At 31.1% G+C, this 20,127-nt stretch overlaps 1 protein-coding gene across 1 annotated transcript in view; it reads right to left on the bottom strand.

Moving 5' to 3' along the window:
* LOC114330511 (uncharacterized) overlaps positions 1 to 19,721 on the bottom strand; it is a 63,899-nt gene extending 44,178 nt beyond the window's left edge. The window contains exons 1-3 of the mRNA XM_028279855.2: positions 19,491 to 19,721; positions 19,336 to 19,435; positions 2,050 to 2,475 (exon numbers count right to left, since the gene is read on the bottom strand). Of these exons, the coding sequence (XP_028135656.2) occupies positions 2,050 to 2,475; positions 19,336 to 19,435; positions 19,491 to 19,620 (656 nt within the window). The 5' untranslated portion in view covers positions 19,621 to 19,721. The remainder of the gene's footprint in view (positions 1 to 2,049; positions 2,476 to 19,335; positions 19,436 to 19,490) is intronic.
* Between the last annotated feature and the right edge of the window lie 406 nt (positions 19,722 to 20,127).

Below are 20,127 nucleotides of genomic sequence, written 5' to 3'. Positions count from 1 at the left end.
CAACAGAAGAGGTAACATTTTGGTCAGACAACTGCTCTGGCCAAAACCGAAATTTTTTTTTTATTTTGTATGTATATGTCCATAACACCTCAGTAGTTAGAATTCATCATAAATATTTACTCAATAGGCATACACACAACGAAGCAGACACAATACATGCACTAATTGAGAGGAAGAAGAAAAGACTGCCTACTATGAATATTTCTGTATCTCATGATTGGGCCCAGTTTATAAGGACCTGCAGTTCGTTAAAACCACTTATTGTTTTATGAGATGAAAACAAGTGACTTTTTTAACTTTGAAAAATGGGCAAACAATCGACAAGCCCGTTTGTGAATCGGAAACGGAACACAAACAATGAACCCTTTCTATTCTCTAAAATTGTGCACTTAAAAGTCGAAAGAGACCACCCTGACATTATGTTTTATAAAACAACATTTTCCCAGGAAAATTTTAAATCTGTCAATTTTAAAAGGAAAATGAGCAGTTCTGTCGATGGTCTCCTACCAAAGACATTGGACCAAATAAATAATTCCAATTCAATTCCAATTGATAGTTCAAAATATAACCACCTAATGGAATTGCTAGAATGGGTACCTTCTATTTACCATTCCTACTATAAATCTTTAAAAACAACAAAAAATAAAGTTGTCGTTAACGAAAATAATTCTTCATGTTCCGAAGATGATTAAATGCTTTTTAATTTAAGTTTTAGTTTTATATTATTTTTGTAATGTTAAGTTCTGATTAGAACGTTCTTTTCCTAATAAAATCATACCAAAAGGGCGGCTGTCCTGTTTTTTTATTGATATAGTACCACAGAACAAAAAAGGTTGTAGTCCTAAATTATTTATTATTTCAATACAAAACAACTTACCGCCGATTACGTTACTGTAAAATAAAATACAAAGTATGCTTTATCACTTTTCTTTAAATCGTAAAGCTGCAACATCATTTGATAATTTTAAAGGCATTTAAAATTATGGTGTACAAATTAAGAGCACTAATTTTGATCTACTGCAAAATAAACTGAAAGTGACTTCCGCCCTTTCAATTCTAACGTACAGAAATGTCAAACAAATTCCATGGCAACCTAAGCAGTCATGGCTTACTAAGTAAAATTGACATATTTGAGCGTGTGAGAAATTCTTAAGACACTTACGATGGAAAAGATGTAATTTAGTGTTAAAAGGGTTTCGTTCTGGTGAACATATTAGAAAAGTACTCGAATAAGATTTCCTAATTTAAGTAAGAAATGATATTTTACAAATTCGGGATTTTTTTAAATATTATGGCGAAGGCGTGTCCTGAACATTATTTAAATAAAAAAAAAATAATATTTTGCGAGTCCGGTAATTTTGAAAAATTTCCTTTTTACTGAAGTGTTCTAGATAGTTAACCTACCGAAAGAGCATATCAGTTCAATTTTAGCTCAGACATTTTTCATTTGCAACGAGCTCATAAGTCTGACCCTGTACATTATTTTTGCTTCCAAATTTGCAGTCTTGTTGAGGACATGTTAGGCTATTAGCCCTGCAAAAAGAAATTAGATCGCCCAAAAAACAAAAAAGTTATTTTCAACTAAAAAATGTACTCCTTTATTTCGGCCCACACTGCATTTTACAAAATGTAGCAAAATGGAAATTATAGAAAGAAGTTTTTTTGAATAAAATGTATTATGTTATTAATAACTAAAATAAGGAAGTCTTGTCAAAAATTTAGTGCATATCGAAAAATAAAGTGTTAATTGTGTTACTGTTTATCATTATTTGATATTTTATAAAATATAATTTTTATGTTAATTATAATATTTTATATCAAATAATAATAAACAGTAACACAATAACATTTTATTTTTTGATACGCACAAAATTTTTAACAAGTCGGTACTTTGACATTTAGCAAATGCGTACGAAATTGCAATTTTACAGTACTTATTACTATGTAAAACTTAAGGTGTAAACTATTGAGTGTCTGCAGCTGTACATTACACAAAATATTGTTTTGAAGCTATTTCCTGTTACACAAAATAATAAATCAACAACTTACCTTTTTTCTCTTGTAGATATTTCATTAAATAACTGGGTAATTGTTGATTTCTGGGGTTTCTTAACAGTCCCTCTTTTCTTACCAATCTTTTTAGGGGATTTGGCTTCTGGAGTACACTCAATATAAAAATTTTCTTTATCAATGCCCCTAAAAATGTTTTTCTTTAGACAGTCTATTTTGTCTTTTTTTGTGACATCTTTCTTTCTTTTTGATATAAGTGTAGGGCTGTCTTCTATAGAAGTATCATCATCTGATTTTGAGAGATCTATAACGGAAGTGGGAGATACTTGTTCCACAGGTTTTAAAGACTGGTTTATAAAGATATCAGGGCTCTCCAAATCACTTAGTACTGGTCTATGGTCAGTCTCATTGTTAGGCAAGTCCACCTTAAGTTCCAATTTTGGACTATTGTGAATTGATTGTAAACTGAAAAATAATTTTTTGGTTTTAAAAATTAATAAAACACTCATCCCCAGGGCATATTCATCGGCACAATAGGCTATTGATTATGTACTATAGAGAGGAACTACAACGTTAACGGGGTTTTATTATTTCATATGGTCAATTAATCTCTATATAAGCAAAAAACCGCGGAGTGCTACCATTTAAAGGGGTGCGCTTTTGAGAAATGGGTGAATTAGTCCCTGGGCACAAGTTACATTAGGGTGAGTTCTATGCACTTTTGGTACAAACACGTCTACATAAAAATTGTTACTAGTTAAATTTCCTATCTAAATATAACATTTTAAAGTCAAAAGATACTTTTTTTATAAAAATATATTCAAAAGAAAAAGCACAAAGAAACCCAAAAGAAAGAAATTTTGTTTTTTGTCCCATAACTTTTGTCCGCGGGGATATAGGTATAGACATTGCTTCACAGAAAAAAAAAACTTAAATATTTTCTCTTTAAAATGATGTTTCGTAGAGGTCATTATGATTTACAGTTTTCGAAATATGATTTTTCAAAGTTCGCCACTCACAGCAATTTTGGGCAATTTTCCTTGTTATTTCGCAACTATTGTTCTGTAACTTTTTTCTACATAACTTTAGGCATATGGAATGGTACATGTAAGAGGAATAGAAATAAATTACCTTTAAAATTTTCTACTGTATAATGTTGTACGACTTCTTTTAAAGAGGTTATCTTTTTCAAGACTTTATACTTTTAACGAGTTTTTATATTTTATACGATTATATTTTAAATATCCCATAACTTTTTTTTCTACATTTAGATATATTATTATATAATAAAAAAGAAAGCTTATTGTGTTTACTTTAAAATTGTGTATTATGAAAAATTCTAGGATTATTTTTGAATAAGATATGCTTTTTCAAAATGTAATAAGTACTTGCAACGATTTTTGATTTTAGGATTATTTTTTAAATTCTCCATTATACCTTTTTTATGTGATTGTGTGTTATGATTGAATCTTATTTTTTATAGGTAATACTTTGGATCCACTTGACTCGGCCGGGAAAACTTCAAAATATGGATTAATTCCAATATTTACTGTCAAAGCTCCTGCACCACAAGCGTTGCTTGAAAAAATAGCATGTAAATGTACCAAAGGATGTACAAAAAACTGCGGTTGTAGGAAGATAGGAATTAGTTGTTCAATATTCTGCAAAGGGTGCATGTGCATGGGTACTAATTGTGGGAACTCTAAGATAACTGAGGTGTCAGAGGAAGATATTGAAGCTAATGCTAACGAAGAAATGGACTTTGATTTTGAAAATTTTTTAAATGTCAACGTTTAAATAATTTTAACTAAAGTGATGTTTTCTAAGACTAATGTTTATGTAATTTTTGTAAAAGAAATAATTTTAAATAATACAGGTAAAAAAATATCAAAGAATCACTCGGTTTCCATTATGTATTTAAATATACATGATACACCATTTTAAAGAACATAAAGTAAGCCCTCTTTATTGAGCAATATATAGTATACTCATGTACAAGAAAAAAAAGTTATAATGAGAAATTTCAAAAATAATCGTAAAAATGTAAAAAATAATATTTTTTTATATTAGGTATTATATAATATATAATATTATATAATGTATTATATATTTATTTATATATTATTTTATTTTTATATTATATTATAAAAAATCGTTAAAAGTATAAATCCTTGAAAACCCATAATCTCTTTAAAAAAAGTCGTACAACGTTACACAGTAGACCATTTTAAAGGTAATAATTGATTTCTATTCCTATTACTTGTACCATTGCATATACCTAAAGTTACGTAGAAAAAAGTTACAGAACAATATTTGCGAAATAACAAGGAAAATTGCCCAAAATTGCTGTGAGTGGCGAACTTTGATAAATCATATTTCGAAAACTATAAATTCTAATTACCTCTACTACACAACACTTTAAAGAAGAAATATGTAGGTTTTTTCTGTAAAGCAATGTCTATACCTATATCCTCGTGGACAAAAGTTATGGGACAAAAAACAAAATTTCTTTCTTTTGGGTTTCTTTCTGCTTTTTCTTTTGAATATATTTTTGTAAAAAAAAAAGTATCATTGACTTTAAAAAGTGATATTTAGATAGGAAGTTTAACCAGGAACAATTTTTATGTAGATATGTTTGTACCAAAAGTGCTGTTGCCAAATTTATGTTGATATGTATTGACAAGTTGTTGTGAAATATCGGTTAAAAGACTTGTATGCCTACTAGAATTTACTAGATGGTCAGCTAGATTTGATGCTGTTAAAGCAGTTCAATGGTTATAAATATAGGACAATGAGTAAGTATCAACATGTATCAAATAGCTCTTTTAACCATTATGTGGCCCAAAATTTTAGAACGTTTTAAAAATAAATGCTGCTAGTAAACATTAAAAAATTTAACTATAAATTTATCAGATGCTCTTATTTTACTTAAATCTTTAGCAATCTTTATCTTTATTTTTTACATTGTCGTAATTTATTTTTGTAATAACTACTTCCCAAAACAACATAAATGAGGGGTGTAAAATCAAAGTCGACAATCTACAATTTCCATAATTTTGGGAAACCGCGAAAAACTGTAGAAACTAACAAAATTAAATTAAAACAATAAAACTGTTTTTTTTTAATATTTTAGTTTGGAGATTGCCGTTTTTGTTTGCAATGCTTGGAGATTAACGGATATGAAAATGATCTATAAGGATATTGCCAGTTTTAAAACTAATAAACTAATATAACCGGTACAAATCATTGTACCGGTTACTTAGTGAAGAAAAATATATTTTGATAATAAACCATAATATAATATACTCACAAGAATAAAAAACCGCTAAACGCCGTAAAAATGAGTGGCGCATACAATATTCCAGCTACAAAAGATCTGATATGAATATTACGTGGCGCGAAAATGTATTTTCATTTTGATGCAAAACAAAATTCTAGTTTTATTTTAAACGATTTTTTCCATAATATTTGCTAAATTTTAAGTAAAACGCGCCACAACAGAGTAACTTTGATACAGTTTGAATTTTGAAACTCTTTTGTGGCGCGTTTACTTCAAATTTAGCAAATATTATGAAAAAATCTTTTAAAATAAAACTAGAATTTTGTTTTGCATCAAAATGAAAATACATTTTCGCGCCACGTAATATTCATATCAGATCTTTTGTAGCTGGAATATTGTATGCGCCACTCATTTTTAAGGCGTTTAGCGGTTTTTTATTCTTGTATCAGGAGTTTTTCAAAGTTATTTATAAATTAAATGTATAAAGTTGAATGCAGTGTTTCTCGATTACACGTTAAGCTTTATAAATGGTTGCCTTTGTCGCATTATCTCCCAAATGATCTAGTGTCCATCGAATGTACACTCGATTTTTTTTCTATTCGAAATAGATTGAAAAAAATATTAGGATGGCCGGTAAATGAACTCGGATTGCCCGTTGCCAGATCAAATTAGCGTCGTAACCATTATAACTACATAAACCATTTAGGGAATAATCGTTAATTGGATTATACTTTTGTAGCTTAATAACTTCTAAACGGCTTAACCGATTTTGTTCACTAAACATGAGTTTGAAACGTATTGACAAGTAGTATCTTACGCATCTAAGGTCAAGTATGATAACTGAAGCTATTACAGGAATTATTGAGCTTGAAAAACCGTTTTTTCCCATAAGAAATAGAGTTGATCATACTTATGAGACCTATAACTTAAAAATTCGAATTTTCCTGGATATAAGGTATACACCGTTAGATTCGTCTAGAGTCTTTCTATAAACGCTCAGTTATTGGCGTAATTCGTAGGTTGAAATTTTGAGTAATTGTCGAAAAACCAAAATTTTCAAAGTTTAGTTTTTCAGTTTTTCGGCTATACCGAGCCGTGTGTATGTCTGATCCTGACAGCTTAGACACCATTTGAAAGCTTAACTCAACGCTATTGATTTGGTGAATTTACTGTTCTCCTGTCTCTTCTTGAACCGAAGATATATACCGCCAAAAAATATGCCGTTTTGTACCTACCAAGTCCTATAGCTGGTTTATGGGTATCCGTATTCTAAGTGAAAAATAAGATTGTTTTGCCTTCGCATTGCAACTGAATAAAAATGGTATACATTTTTATTTTTTTTTATTTTACAGAAAAAAAAATCAGATCGGTTTAACTTTTCCACACACATACATACATACATACATATCCACAAACATTTTCCCTTTTTTAAATAAAAATTGACTGATATTTCTGAGCTCGGTAACTTTTGAATGGTATAACCGATTTTCAAAATTAGACATGCGTTGGAAAGGTAATGATCGCTTATATTAGAAGCCGCAAAGGTCGGAGTTAAATTTTCGAAGTTTTTGGGAGTTTTGGGGACGAGAACTAAAAACAGACCCTAAATAGGAAGGGCCGTAAAGTCCACACCCCTGGACCAAAATGGATGGTTGACATATGAATGGGTGAGTCTTTACCTGAACTTTAAGATGGGAGTTGGCCCAATTTTCAATTCAGTCAGATTTAGAAAATCGAAAATTTCGTGTAGATGTAATAGTGTCGCGTGTAAGGGGTATAGGTGTGCGCCACTGACGATAACTGCCGTTCTCTGGTAACAGGTTTCGACAGAGTTCACGACATTCACAGTTGATCACATGCAAGCGCTAAGTGGTTCGTATTGGCCGTAGCGGAGATTGCCGTGTTTGGTAGTCACTCAGCTTTGGAGATTGCCGCTTTTGATCCCAACATGAATTTTTCACTGCGATTTGTATACAGTTAAGACCGCTTTTGGTTCTTTCAAATAGTTTTATCTAACAGATAATAAAAAAACGCAACAGATGGCGTCTCTAACTCAAAACCAGAAAAAGTGGAGATTGCTGCCTTTGATTTTACACCCCTCGAATATCTGTAATTTTTTTTAAGTAAACGGTCGCTATAAAGGGGCCTACTTCTTATAGCCGCCTAGGGCCCCATGATGCCTTAAACCGTCACTGTTTCTATGGACAAATGGTTTAATTTTGTAATACAATTTTTTTAGTAAAAAATAGGCCTAGTATAAAAAGTAATTTGTGAATAATTTTGTGCATAATATGCATAGATAAAATGCAAGAACTATAACTAAAAAGCTGAAAAAGACTGTATGACTTGTACATACAGTAGAACCCCGATTATCCGGGTGCGGATTATCCGTGCTATGATTTTCTATTAATCAAGTTGCGTTTTTGAGGTTTTATCAAAATAGCGTCATCGTAAATCACTTGACGGAAACTCTATATGACGAAATAGAGACTCATAATGAAAGATTTATTTTTTTCTGTTATTTTTTATGGTAGGTACATATGTATGTGTATACGTACATATATATTATACATAAGAAATACATGTTCGGATTATCCGTGCTTTTCAATTATCCGTGCCACCCTTCGGTCCCGAGGAGCACAGATAATCGAGGTTCTACTGTACTTCTAAATATAGGACAAACCGGCAATAGGTGTATGTTTTCAAATAAAATGGTAGTGTGTAAAATTCATTCACATTTTACACACTATCAATTTTTTTTGAAAACATAGACCTGTTGCCTGTTTGACCTAGAACTATAACTGCCTGTCTTTTTGGCACACATGTTTTGCCATATCGACATCTCAGTTCCATAGGGAAAAAACTTCAAAATTTTTTATTTGAAGTTAATTATAAGGAAATGTTAATTAACTATTGTTTTATCGATACCATATAGACACAAGTCAAAATATTTAATTTTTTCCATTAACACTTTAATGACCCTTTAATGAGATGACCTTACCATTATCCCCTAAACACAGTAAAACAAAAATAATGAGTCAGGACCAGATAAATATAGCAAGACAAAATCATACCATAGAGTATAGAGAATATTTATTTATTTATTTATTTACGGGCGAACCCATTTTACAAAATAAGTACAATTTTAAAACAAGTACGATAATTTAAAAAAATAGAATTAACATGTTAAAGGTTTAAAACAAAATAAAACATTTATAAGCTAAAAATTACAATTAAACATGAAAGTACACAGACAAATAATATAAATAATAAACATAAAAAGTAGGTACCTACATCTGATAATATGTAAGTGATAATAACCGTCGTCAAGTGATATTTGACAATACGGCCTTGAATCTATTTAAGCTGTAGGAAAAGTCGAGTTCCTGAAATTGATTTGCAATTCTTTGGCTTCGAGATAAGAACGAATAATGAGCATAATTTGTTCTATGCATTGGTACAGAAAATGAAACCAACTGTCTTGTCTGGCGGTTGGGAACTGCGAAATTAATTTTGGCTAACATATCTGGGCAGTCGATTTGTGAGTTATAAGAGGAAACAGTAGCGATCAACAGGTAGCAAAAACGCGTTCCAAGATTGCGGCTGTAATTTTGAATATTTTTTCGAGATATTTGGCACACGTATTTGTAATATAATAAAGAATGGCGGTACAGAGCCCAATTTGAAAAATATATTAAGGTGATACAGTAGCGATCAACAGGTAGCAAAAACGCGTTCCAAGATTGTGGCTGTAATTTTGAATATTTTTTCGAGATATTTGGCACACTTATTCGTAATATAATAAAGAATGGCGGTACAGAGCCCAATTTGAAAAATATATTAATATGTGGAAATTAGTCTGTAATTAAATACAATATTAAAAAAACGAGCCTGTACCGCCATTAAGAAGAACAAAAAAGTACACTTTCTTCAAATAAACTTTTTTATCCGATGCCTAGATTTTGTGTCATTTTGGAACTACTAATGAAATAAAAAATTTTAGTATTTCCAAAATGACACAAAATCTAGGCATCGGATAAAAAAGTTTATTTGAAGAAAGTGTATTTTTTGTTCTTCTTAATGGCGGTACAGGCTCGTTTTTTTAATGTTGTATTTAATTACAGAGTAATTTTCACATATTAATATATTTTTCAAATTGGGCTCTGTACCGCCATTCTTTATTATATTACGAATACGTGTGCCAAATATCTCGAAAAAATATTCAAAATTACAGCCGCAATCTTGAAACGCGTTTTCGCTACCTGTTGATCGCTACTGTTTCCTCTTAATATGTGGAAATTACTCTGTAATTAAATACAATATTTAAAAAACGAGCCTGTACCGCCATTAAGAACAAAAAAATACACTTTCTTCAAATAAACTTTTTTATCCGATGCCTAGATTTTGGCTCATTTTGGAACTACTAATGAAATAAAAAATTTTAGTAGTTCCAAAATGACACAAAATCTAGGCATCGGATAAAAAAGTTTGAATTTGAAGGAAGTGTATTTTTTTTGTTCTTCTTAATGGCGGTACAGGCTCGTTTTTTTTTAATATTGTATTTAATTACAGAGTAATTTCCACATATTAATATATTTTCCGAATTGGGCTCTGTACCGCCATTCTTTATTATATTACGAATATGTGTGCCAAACATCTCGAAAAAATATTCAAAATTACAGCCGCAATCTTGGAACGCGTTTTCGCTACCTGTTGATCGCTACTGTTTCCTCTTAAATAATAGAATTAAGTCGTGATGTAAGCGACGGCTTTTTAATGTAGTAATATTTAGCATCTGTAAAATATCGTCATAATGCATATACTGGCCAAGTTAAACGCAACATGTCTAAGGAATTTATGTTGTACATTCTCAATTTTATCACTATACAACTGATAATAGGGAGACCACACCGAAGAGCAATATTCCAGATGAGATCTAACCAACGAACAATATAGAATCTTTAATGGTTGGATGGACGTAAAATCAGAAGTAACTCGTTTGATATATCCAAGAAGCCTCAAAGATTTGTTAATGATGGTTTTAAAGTGCTCATGAAAAGTTAGTGAGGTATCTAGCCACATTCCAAGATCCTTGATTACAGTTTGTGAATTGAACATTATATACAGGGTGTCCCAGACTAATTTATCGAGGCTATATCTCTTAAATGAATAGAGATTTTCGAATGGGACAAAAACTGGTCTATTCCATTTGTAATACACTTTAATATGGCTTAGAAAAAATCATCCCCTAAATATTCATCCCTTAGTTACAACCCCTAACTTTAATTTTTTTAATAGCTTTGGATGTCTTCCATCGTCTATTTAATTTTTTTTTTTTTTAATGAAATGGGTTTGTAAGTAATCAAGAAAATATAAGTTTATTTTTTATTTTTGTTAAATTAATCAAGAAATTTGTTATTTTCTGACTCTACATGTAAGCCTTGCCGATGAAATTGTAAAATTGTGAGTGACAATAAAGTATATTTCTTTTCTAGTCTATTTCTTAAGGCTATCTTGATTAATTTAACAAAAATAAAAAATAAACTGATATTTTCTTGATTACTCATGAACCCATTTTATTTTTAAAAATCTGTTGAAAAGACGATAGAAGACCGCATCCAAAACTATAGAAAAATGTACATTGTGCTATTAAAAAGTTAGGGGTTGTAACTAAGGGATGAATATTAGGGGATGATTTTTTTACGCCATATTAAAGTGTATTACAAATGGAATAGATCAGTCTTTGTCCCATTTGAAAATCTCTATTCGTGTAAGAGATATAGCCTGGATAAATTAGTCTGGGACACATAAAGATAAAAAATAAACTGATATTTTTTTGATTATTTACGAACCGATTTTATTTTTAAAAAATCTGTTGAATGGATGATAGAAGGCCACATCCAAAACTATAAAAAAAATGTACAGGGTGCTATTAAAAAAATTTAAGTTAGGGATTGTAACTCAGGGATGAATACTTAGGGGATGATTTTTTCTATGCCATATTAAAGTGTATTACAGACGGAATATATCAGTTTTTGTCCCATTCAAAAATCTCTATTTGTTTAAGAGAAATAGCCTGGATAAATTAGCCTGGTACACCCTGTATATCTGGGTCATGTCATCAAGCTGAGAAAACCAAATCAAGATGTTGAAATGCATGAGTGACTTTTGTTAAACTAGCATGTATCCTAAAAGGTCCTATGTAGCAAAGATTTGACATTAGCTCTTAAAGTATGCCTAACAAAATGTTACGTATACAGTGTACTATGGAGTGGAATCATGGACGTTAAATGTTAGAGACAATGAGGCTACTTAATGCCTTTGAAATGTGGACCTATTGGGACCGTGCAAGTTCAACACATGGTTTCATAGCTCGGCAACTTTTTTCGCACTTTTAATTATATTAGCCAATCATATTGGTCCTGGTTGCTGGATAATTGTCACGGCATTAGGGGTCAATCCAAGCCAAGTGGTCCAAAGGTGGTTGCTTGACTATTTTTAATATTTTTTATTTTTCTGCCTTTTAAACTTCAGTCTATAGAGAGTACAAAATTGCATTCATTTTATTTTTTAAAAATTTAGTTTGCCGTTGACGGCCATTTTTCTTAAAGCGTATCGATCATTTTCACGGAAAACATGGCTTCGCTCTTTAGCCAATATTTTTACTGAGGTTTGTCCTAGAACAATAAATCAAAAACCAAACTTTTTAGAAAAGTATGCTCTAAAAAAATTGACCATTATTTCATTTCAAACTACCCTTAAGGTCTTAAATGAACCTTAAAGTTTGAAAAGGTAAACTGATAAAATCCCATTTTCAGCATTTTTTTAACACCATAAGCCATAAGGCAAGCCGATAATGGTTTGCAATTTTTTTCTGGAAAAGACATGTACATACTTTAAATAAAAAAAGTTTGAGCTTTGAGACTTGAGTAAATTTTTTCAAAAAAAAAAATCTCAAAAATGTAATTTTTTGAACAATCTTAAAGTTTGAACCCTTATATCCCCGATGGGCACGGATGAAAAATTTAAAATTTGTCTGAATGTTAGCCCATAGTAAGTAGAATAAGAAGTATAAAATTTGGAGTTGCAGACTTACGTTATATAGGAGCTACAGGCCTGAAAAAATGGTCAAAAATCAAAATGGTGAAAATTTGTGCGTTTGCGGGCAGGGTAATTAAAATTCAAATAAACTGTCTAATGAAATAAAAATTAATGTATTTTCACCAGATTTCACAATGAATACAAATTTATGCAGGGTGGGCCAAAGAAAAGAGTCCACCTCGATATTTGGCAATAGTAACCTATTAGATTTTAAGGAAATGTCGAAATAGGTCTATTTTTATTATATTGCAACTTTTTGGGATATATTTCATACTACGTGACGTCATCCATCAGAGCGTGATGAAGTAATCAATGATTTTTTTAAATGGGAATAGGGGTCTTCTGGTAACTAAAAACACATTGTACTGCTGTCAGAAAATAAAAAAAATATTTATTTCACAAATAAACATTTCATTTCGCTTAAATTAAATCACAAACAGCCTCCCACCTACCTCTTGACAGTTTGAACATTTAACTTAAGCGAAAAGCAAGGTTTATTTGCCAAATAATAATTTTTTCCTATTTTATGACAGCAATAAAATGTATTTTGAGTTAAATAAATTACATACATTCTTCTTTTTGTGTCAATTTAATTTAAAAATTATTTTTTTGCCACCCTGGATAAATAATTACATTATTGTTTATACTACTGAACAGAGAATTGAACACTCTTTCAAATGAGATAACATATGACCCCTATTCCCAATAAAAAAAATCATCGATTACGTCATCACGCCCAGATGGATGACGTCACTGACGATGACACGTCATGGAGACGTATGAAATATATATAAAAAAATTGTAATTTAAAAATAAAAATCGACCTGTTTCGGCATTCCCTTAAAATCTAATAACTGCCAAATATCAAGCTGAACTCTTTTCTTTGGCCCACCCTGTATAAATGTGTATTCATTGTGAAATCTGGTGAAAATAGATTAGTTTTTATTTCATTAGACAGTTTATCTGAATTTTAATTTCCCTGTCCGCCAACGCTCAAATTTTGACCATTTTGATTTTTGACCATTTTTTCAGGCCTGTAACTCTCATATCAGGTAAGTCTGCAACTCCAAATTTTTACTCCTTATTCTACTTGCTAGGGTCTAAGATTCAGCCAAATTTCAAATTTTTTCATCCGTGCCCATCAGAGATATAAGGGGGCAAACTTTGAGATTTTTCAAAAAAATTACATTTTTGAGATTTTTTTGAAAAAAGTTACTAAAGTCTAAAAGCTCAAACTTTTTTTATTTGAAGTATGTATGTATGTTTTTTGTAGAAAAAAAATACAAACCATTATCGGCTTGCCTTATGCTGTTAAAAAAATGCTGAAAATGGAATTTTATCAGTTTACCTTTTCAAACTTTGAGGTTCATTTAAGGCCTTAAGGGTAGTTTGAAATTAAATAATGCTATAGGCCGTTTCTTTAGAGCATACTTTTCTGAAATGTTTCGTTTTTGATTTATTGTTCTAGGACAAACCTCAGTGAAAATATTGGCTAAAGAGCGAAGCCATGTTTTCCGTGAAAATGATCGATACGCTTTAACAAAAATGGCTGTCATCGGCAAACTAATTTAGAATTTAAAACTAATAATAGACTGAAGTTTAAAAGGCAGAAAAATAAAAAATAGTCAAGCAACCAACTTAATTTATATTGGACCACTTGGCATGGATTGACCCTTAGCCCAAAAAATTATAAGAAGAAAAAGTAAGACTGAGGTTATGTTATTAAAAGGTAAACAATTGTATGTAGTAAACAAAATTAATTATTAAAATGCAGTACTACAAGCAAAATACAATTAATTAAATTTCCTTTTTATAATAATTGCATATCATCTCAATATTGTGGAATAACATATAATTTTTCTTCTTCAATGACAGTATGTATGAAATATACGTCAATTTGACAATTTCAATTAACAATAAGAATTATTTAAGAAAGTTGCAAGATTTCTCCTCTATTCACACACGATCGTTTCTCGTATCCCCTCTAAATACTTGCACACTGCAAATAGAAGAATTATGAGGGTTTCCTGGATAGATAGAGTTACGAACAATGCAGTACTGAGAAGAATAGGTAAAGAGAAGGAAGTTGAACTTACAATTAAAGAAAGAAAGCTACAGTATCTCGGACATGTGATGCAGGGCGAGAAGTATGGCATCCTACAACTGATAATGCAAAGGAAAGATAGATGGCAGAAGAAGCATCGGAAGAAAACGAATTTCATGGCTGAAGAACCTGAGAGAATGGTTTGGATGCAGCAAAAACAACTATTTAGAGCTACTGCCTTAAAAATTAAAATAGCTATGATGATTGCCAAGAAGAATTGAAGAAGAATTCCTGTAAACTTAAAGAAAAAGACCAGGCGTACTACCAGTTTGTACTTAGCCTTTACCAGAAAATCTGCTAAGAAGCTAGAAATAATGCAAAGGGCAATGCAACGAAACATGTTTGGAATATCGCTGAAAGACAAGATTAGAAACATAAAGATAAGACATTGAACAAAGTACAGCGATATCGTCGAAGAAATCACAAAAATGAAATGGCGATGAGCAAGTCACATAGCCAGATATAATGATAATAGGTGGGCACAAAGAATGCTAAAATGGAGACCAAGGAGGTTCGCGAAAACCATCAAGGAAGACCTCAAAAGAGATGGGTAGATGAACATAAGGGCAGTGCCAGGAAAACAATGCATTAGATTGGCACAAGATACAAAAAATTGGAAGCAATAGGGAACTTGCACATAAAAATATTTTTGCATAAAATTGTTAATTTATGTTTAAAAGTGATAGATTCAAAATATTACGTCTTAACAATTAATAGTGTACGTACAACAACTGATTATAATTCCGCGCCCGAAATTACCGTTTCAAACAACTTTAAAAGCGCGCGCTTGGGTCTGACGTCACCAACCATGATATTTACCACTGTTCTCGTTTGGCTACTGCCTAGTGCCAGACGTGCACTCTGCAGATAATATCTTGTAAAGATTTTCATGCATTCATAATATTATTTTTAGTTTAGGGAAATACATTTTTATTTTACAACATAGGTATCTCAAATGCCAAATTATATTATAAAGTTTGAACAAAATTAAATGCCTACATTAATATCATATTTCTTAAAAAATGTAAGTACATAGATACTATTAAAAAATTACTTATAAAAAGAAAAAGAAAGAATGTTGTATTATAATATATAAATATATATTTAGTTTAAAATATGAATTTCATTCTCACGTAAAGGAATAAAAAATATTTTATGGATGAAACTTTATTTTATCAAATTTTTATTCCATTTATTTTTAACAATTATCAGATCCAAATCCAAATAGATGCGGGAAAATATTTACACTCCAAAAGTCTTGTGCTATACTAATCAAACTGTCAGTAAGACTTGCGTCATATTCTAAATATATGTAAATTTTGAATTATTTTTAAAGTGTGTATCTGGTACGCAAAATCAACACTTTTTTTTCAAATAGAAACATGATTTGCAACTGTACTTTTGCATTGTACATTGTAACATTGGTTATTTGGTTGTCTATTGGTTATTAAATGTTCCAAATATATTATATGTACTTCTGGTCGTAATATTTTGTAATAAACAAAACTAAAACCTATAATTTATAAATATTTTAAATTCATAACAAAGATAACTTAAAAATAAACAAAACTTTTAGTAATAAAAGTCAGAGTAACTAAAAACTATTGTTATAAACAATTTAAACGTGTTTATTAATAATACTTATAATAGGTACCTACTTATTTGCCTCCTCGCATTTCTCCAATAGAATAACTTTCACTGCTTTTTATAAAATTTGCCACCATGAAGAAATCAACTACTGTAGATTGTCAGATTAACTTTTTGAAAAACCCTAGTCAGTCATATTATACATTTAAAAACACTACTTTATAAAGTAGCACTCAAAATGATCAATTTCAGTTTGAAACTAAATATACTCATTATGGAACTATACAAGAACACAAATACCTTGGAATTTCCAATTAAATAATATGATTAAAATGGAATTAATACAATCCCCAAAACAACCTTTTTTTTAACTTTTATTTACAATCAACTTCTACATGAGAGTTTTAAGTAAACGTGAATGAATTTGTAAATAATTTCGAAATATCCTAGCGGTTTTGTTGTCGACTCATAGAAATCTAGCAGGTAGATGTGGGTCGTGACGTCAGACCGGTTTACGTGCCTCTGAAGAAATTTGAATTTTATAGCTTTTTCAATGTCTCGTAATAAGCCTATGGGTTAACAATATTTGTTTTTTTTTGCATGCATGCGTTTTATGATCATGTTACCTTATATTTTTTAATATTATTTTAATATTTAAAAATATATGCAAGTTCCCTATTGGGAGAGATCTACATACAGTAGAGGATGGGTTTGATGAAGAAGAGAGACAACAGTCAAGTGATACACTGGTCAACAAAAGAAAAAAAATTGTTTGTTTCCTGTGATTTTTTTTATGTTTCTATCTCAAATTGGCGCAGATTTTTTAAATAAGGCAATTATTTTTCTCTAACGGCTTTTGTTTTTAAGTTATAGCTAACTACCCTCATTAATTATTTTTACTTAGATTTTTGTTATTTATTGGTCACTAAAACAAATTTTGTCGTCATTTTAGATATTCGTTTAAGATTTTAAATGTTATTTGGGTTGCCTATGCGCACAACCGTTTTTGTCACCAGCACAGCGTGGATTGGCAACACTGTTAGTTACTATTAGTATCAAAAAACTGTGCGTAGAATCCGGCGTCATTATTGTTGTTAATTTTGTAATAGTCTTGTCGTGCATGTGTTTGTTTTTCCGACTACCATACCCGGCAAACTTCAACAATATGGCTACCTCTAGAAGATGTTGTCTGCTTAATCCAGACTGTTTTTGCTATATTTGTGGTGAATATATATTTAAACAATATCGAAAACCTATATCGGACTTTGTGAAAACTACGTACCATCAATATTTTAATATAAAATTGTGTAATCAAGACAAGCCATGGGCTCCTCATATTGTGTGCCAAAAATGTGTGGTATGTCTACGGTGGTGGTCCAATGGAAAAAGAGATGCAATAATGTTCGTAACACCCATGATTTGGCGAGAACCTCGAAACCATCATGACTACTGCTACTTCTGCGTTGTGAAAATAAATGGAATTAACCCTGGAAATCGAAGCAAGTGGTCATATCCTAACTTACCTTCTGCTCAACGACCTCAATTAAAATCTCAATTAAATCTTCTGATGATCCAAATCTCTGTGAAACCGAACGAAATACATAAAGTGAAGAGTCTGATCCAGACTACAAATGTAGCCTTTCAGAGCCTCAACCATTTAATCAGAAAGAACTAAATGACTTAATAAGAGATCTGAACTTACCGAAAGAAGCTTCTGAAATTTTAGCATCTCGTTTAAAAGAAAAGAATTTGCTTACTCCGGAAACCAAAATTACATTTTATCGTACCCGAGAAAAAAATCTGTTGCCGTATTTTTCTGAAGAGAAGGATTTAGTTTTTTGTAACAATGTTGGTGGTATTTTGCAACAGATAGGTTTAAAAAAGTACCAACCTAGTGATTGGCGTCTTTTCATAGACAGCAGCAAAAGAAGTTTAAAGTGTGTTTTACTTCATAACGGTCACAAATACGGATCCATACCTATTGCACATTCGATGACTTTAAAAGAAGCATACGCAAATATTTCTAAGGTTATGGAAAAAATTAAGTATGAAGAACACAAATGGGTCATTTGTGTTGATCTTAAAATGGTTAACTTCCTTTTAGGTCAACAAGGGGGTACACAAAGTTCCCTTGTTTCATGTGTCTCTAGGACAGTCGTGACAAACAACATTATTGGTCACAAAAAGTTTGGCCAGAGCGGGAAGAGCTGAAAGTTGGTACAAAAAATATTATAAACGTGCCTTTAGTTAGCCGAGACTGCATCATACTTCCACCTGGGACACCTGTCTCTGGGACAGTCATGACAAACAACATCATTGGTCACAAAAAGTTTGGCCAGAGCGGGAAGAGCTGAAAGTTGGTACAAAAAATATTATAAACGTGCCTTTAGTTAGCCGAGACCACATCATACTTCCACCACTTCATATTAAACTTGGCATAATGAAACAGTTTGTGAAGGCGCTTGACAAAAGTGGCGAATGTTTCAATTTTCTTTCACCCAAGTTTCCAGGATTAAGTACAGAAAAATTGAAAGCTGGTATTTTTGATGGGCCACAGATTACACAACTCGTGAAAGATCCTAATTTTGTCGAATCAATGACTGAAGTCGAATCCAAAGCTTGGAATTCATTTGTTTCGGTTATGAGTAATTTCTTAGGCAATAAGAAATCCGACGACTATGTCGAGCTTGTCGAGTGTATGCTATCGAACTTGCAAGAGCTAAAGTGCAACATGAGCATAAAACTCCACTTCCTACACTCACATTTGGACCAATTTCCAAAAAATCTGGGTGATTTTAGTGAGGAGCAGGGTGAGAGATTTCATCAGGATCTTCGGACAATGGAAAAGCGATGTCAGGGAAGGTGGGACTCACATATGATGGCAGACTACTGCTGGAATTTGAAACGAGATCTACCTGAAGTTGTTCATTCAAGAAAATTATATAAAAGATCATTTGATAGTGTTCAATAAAGATTTTGTTGACTTATATATTAATTTTTTGCATTTATTTTGTCAAAATTATAAAACTGTATATTTCAAAAAGTAAAGCTGTTAGAAATCTTAAAGAATTTTTTTCATAGTCAGGCCCATAGAAATACCCAAGAGAAAAAAAATTTAAGGAAACAAGTATTGTGTTAACCAGTGTAATCTGTGAAAATTCAAGTTTCCAGAAAATGTATTACTATATGTGAACATTGTTCTGAATATCCACCTTCGAGTGAAATACCTACTCTATTCAAATATGCAACTTACATTGGTTGGCCTGGTGAAGTAATTTGTTCTTTTAATTCGGTATTGTCTTTTAATTGTCTTTTTAATCGATCAAATTGCAGCTCTAATACTCGAGAAACATCTAAAAAAATAAGAATATAAAGTTGTCAAGAAACCATTGTGAAAAGAAATCATACTTTGGAATTCTGTTTTTAAAGCTGTAAGCAACATAGCCGCATTTTGTAATTCTTTTTTCTCATTATTATATGACTGTAAAACATTATCGTCAAAGAGTCTTTTCCATTGAATATAAGCCTCTGATTCCATTATTTAAATCATATTAATTAAACTCTATAAACAAAGAATAAAGATACTTTCTTCAAACCCTTCAAACCACTTTCAAACAAATCAGTTAAACTGTCACTGTCACTGTCAAGTTACTGACATGTGTCATATGAAATTCTGTTCGCCATTTTGGTAGTGGATAGGTAGCCGGTACCGGTGACTTGTTGTGTAGCCGGTAGTTGCTTATTATTGGTCTAAATCAAATCAAGGTCTATGTTTAGTTTAGGTTTGCTTCGTATGCTCCTGTGTTTGTTTTGTTTAAAGTTTAAAACACCATCGAATTGAATTAAAGGTTGAAAGACCAAAAGGACAAGGATGTAACCGTAATTGGTTTACAAAAAAAAAAAAAAGAAAATGAAAAGCCTATCCGATCAAGTTGAATTTAAAAAACAAATAGTTTCTAATCTTGTTTCGGTATCAATTTTAAAACTATGGTAATTTGTGAAACATGGAAATCTATACAGGATATTGTTCATGCAGAAAAGCAGA

This window comes from Diabrotica virgifera, chromosome 2 (assembly GCF_917563875.1).
Source record: "Diabrotica virgifera virgifera chromosome 2, PGI_DIABVI_V3a".
Lineage (NCBI taxonomy): Eukaryota > Metazoa > Arthropoda > Insecta > Coleoptera > Chrysomelidae > Diabrotica > Diabrotica virgifera.
This window is presented reverse-complemented; position numbering and strand designations above follow the sequence as displayed.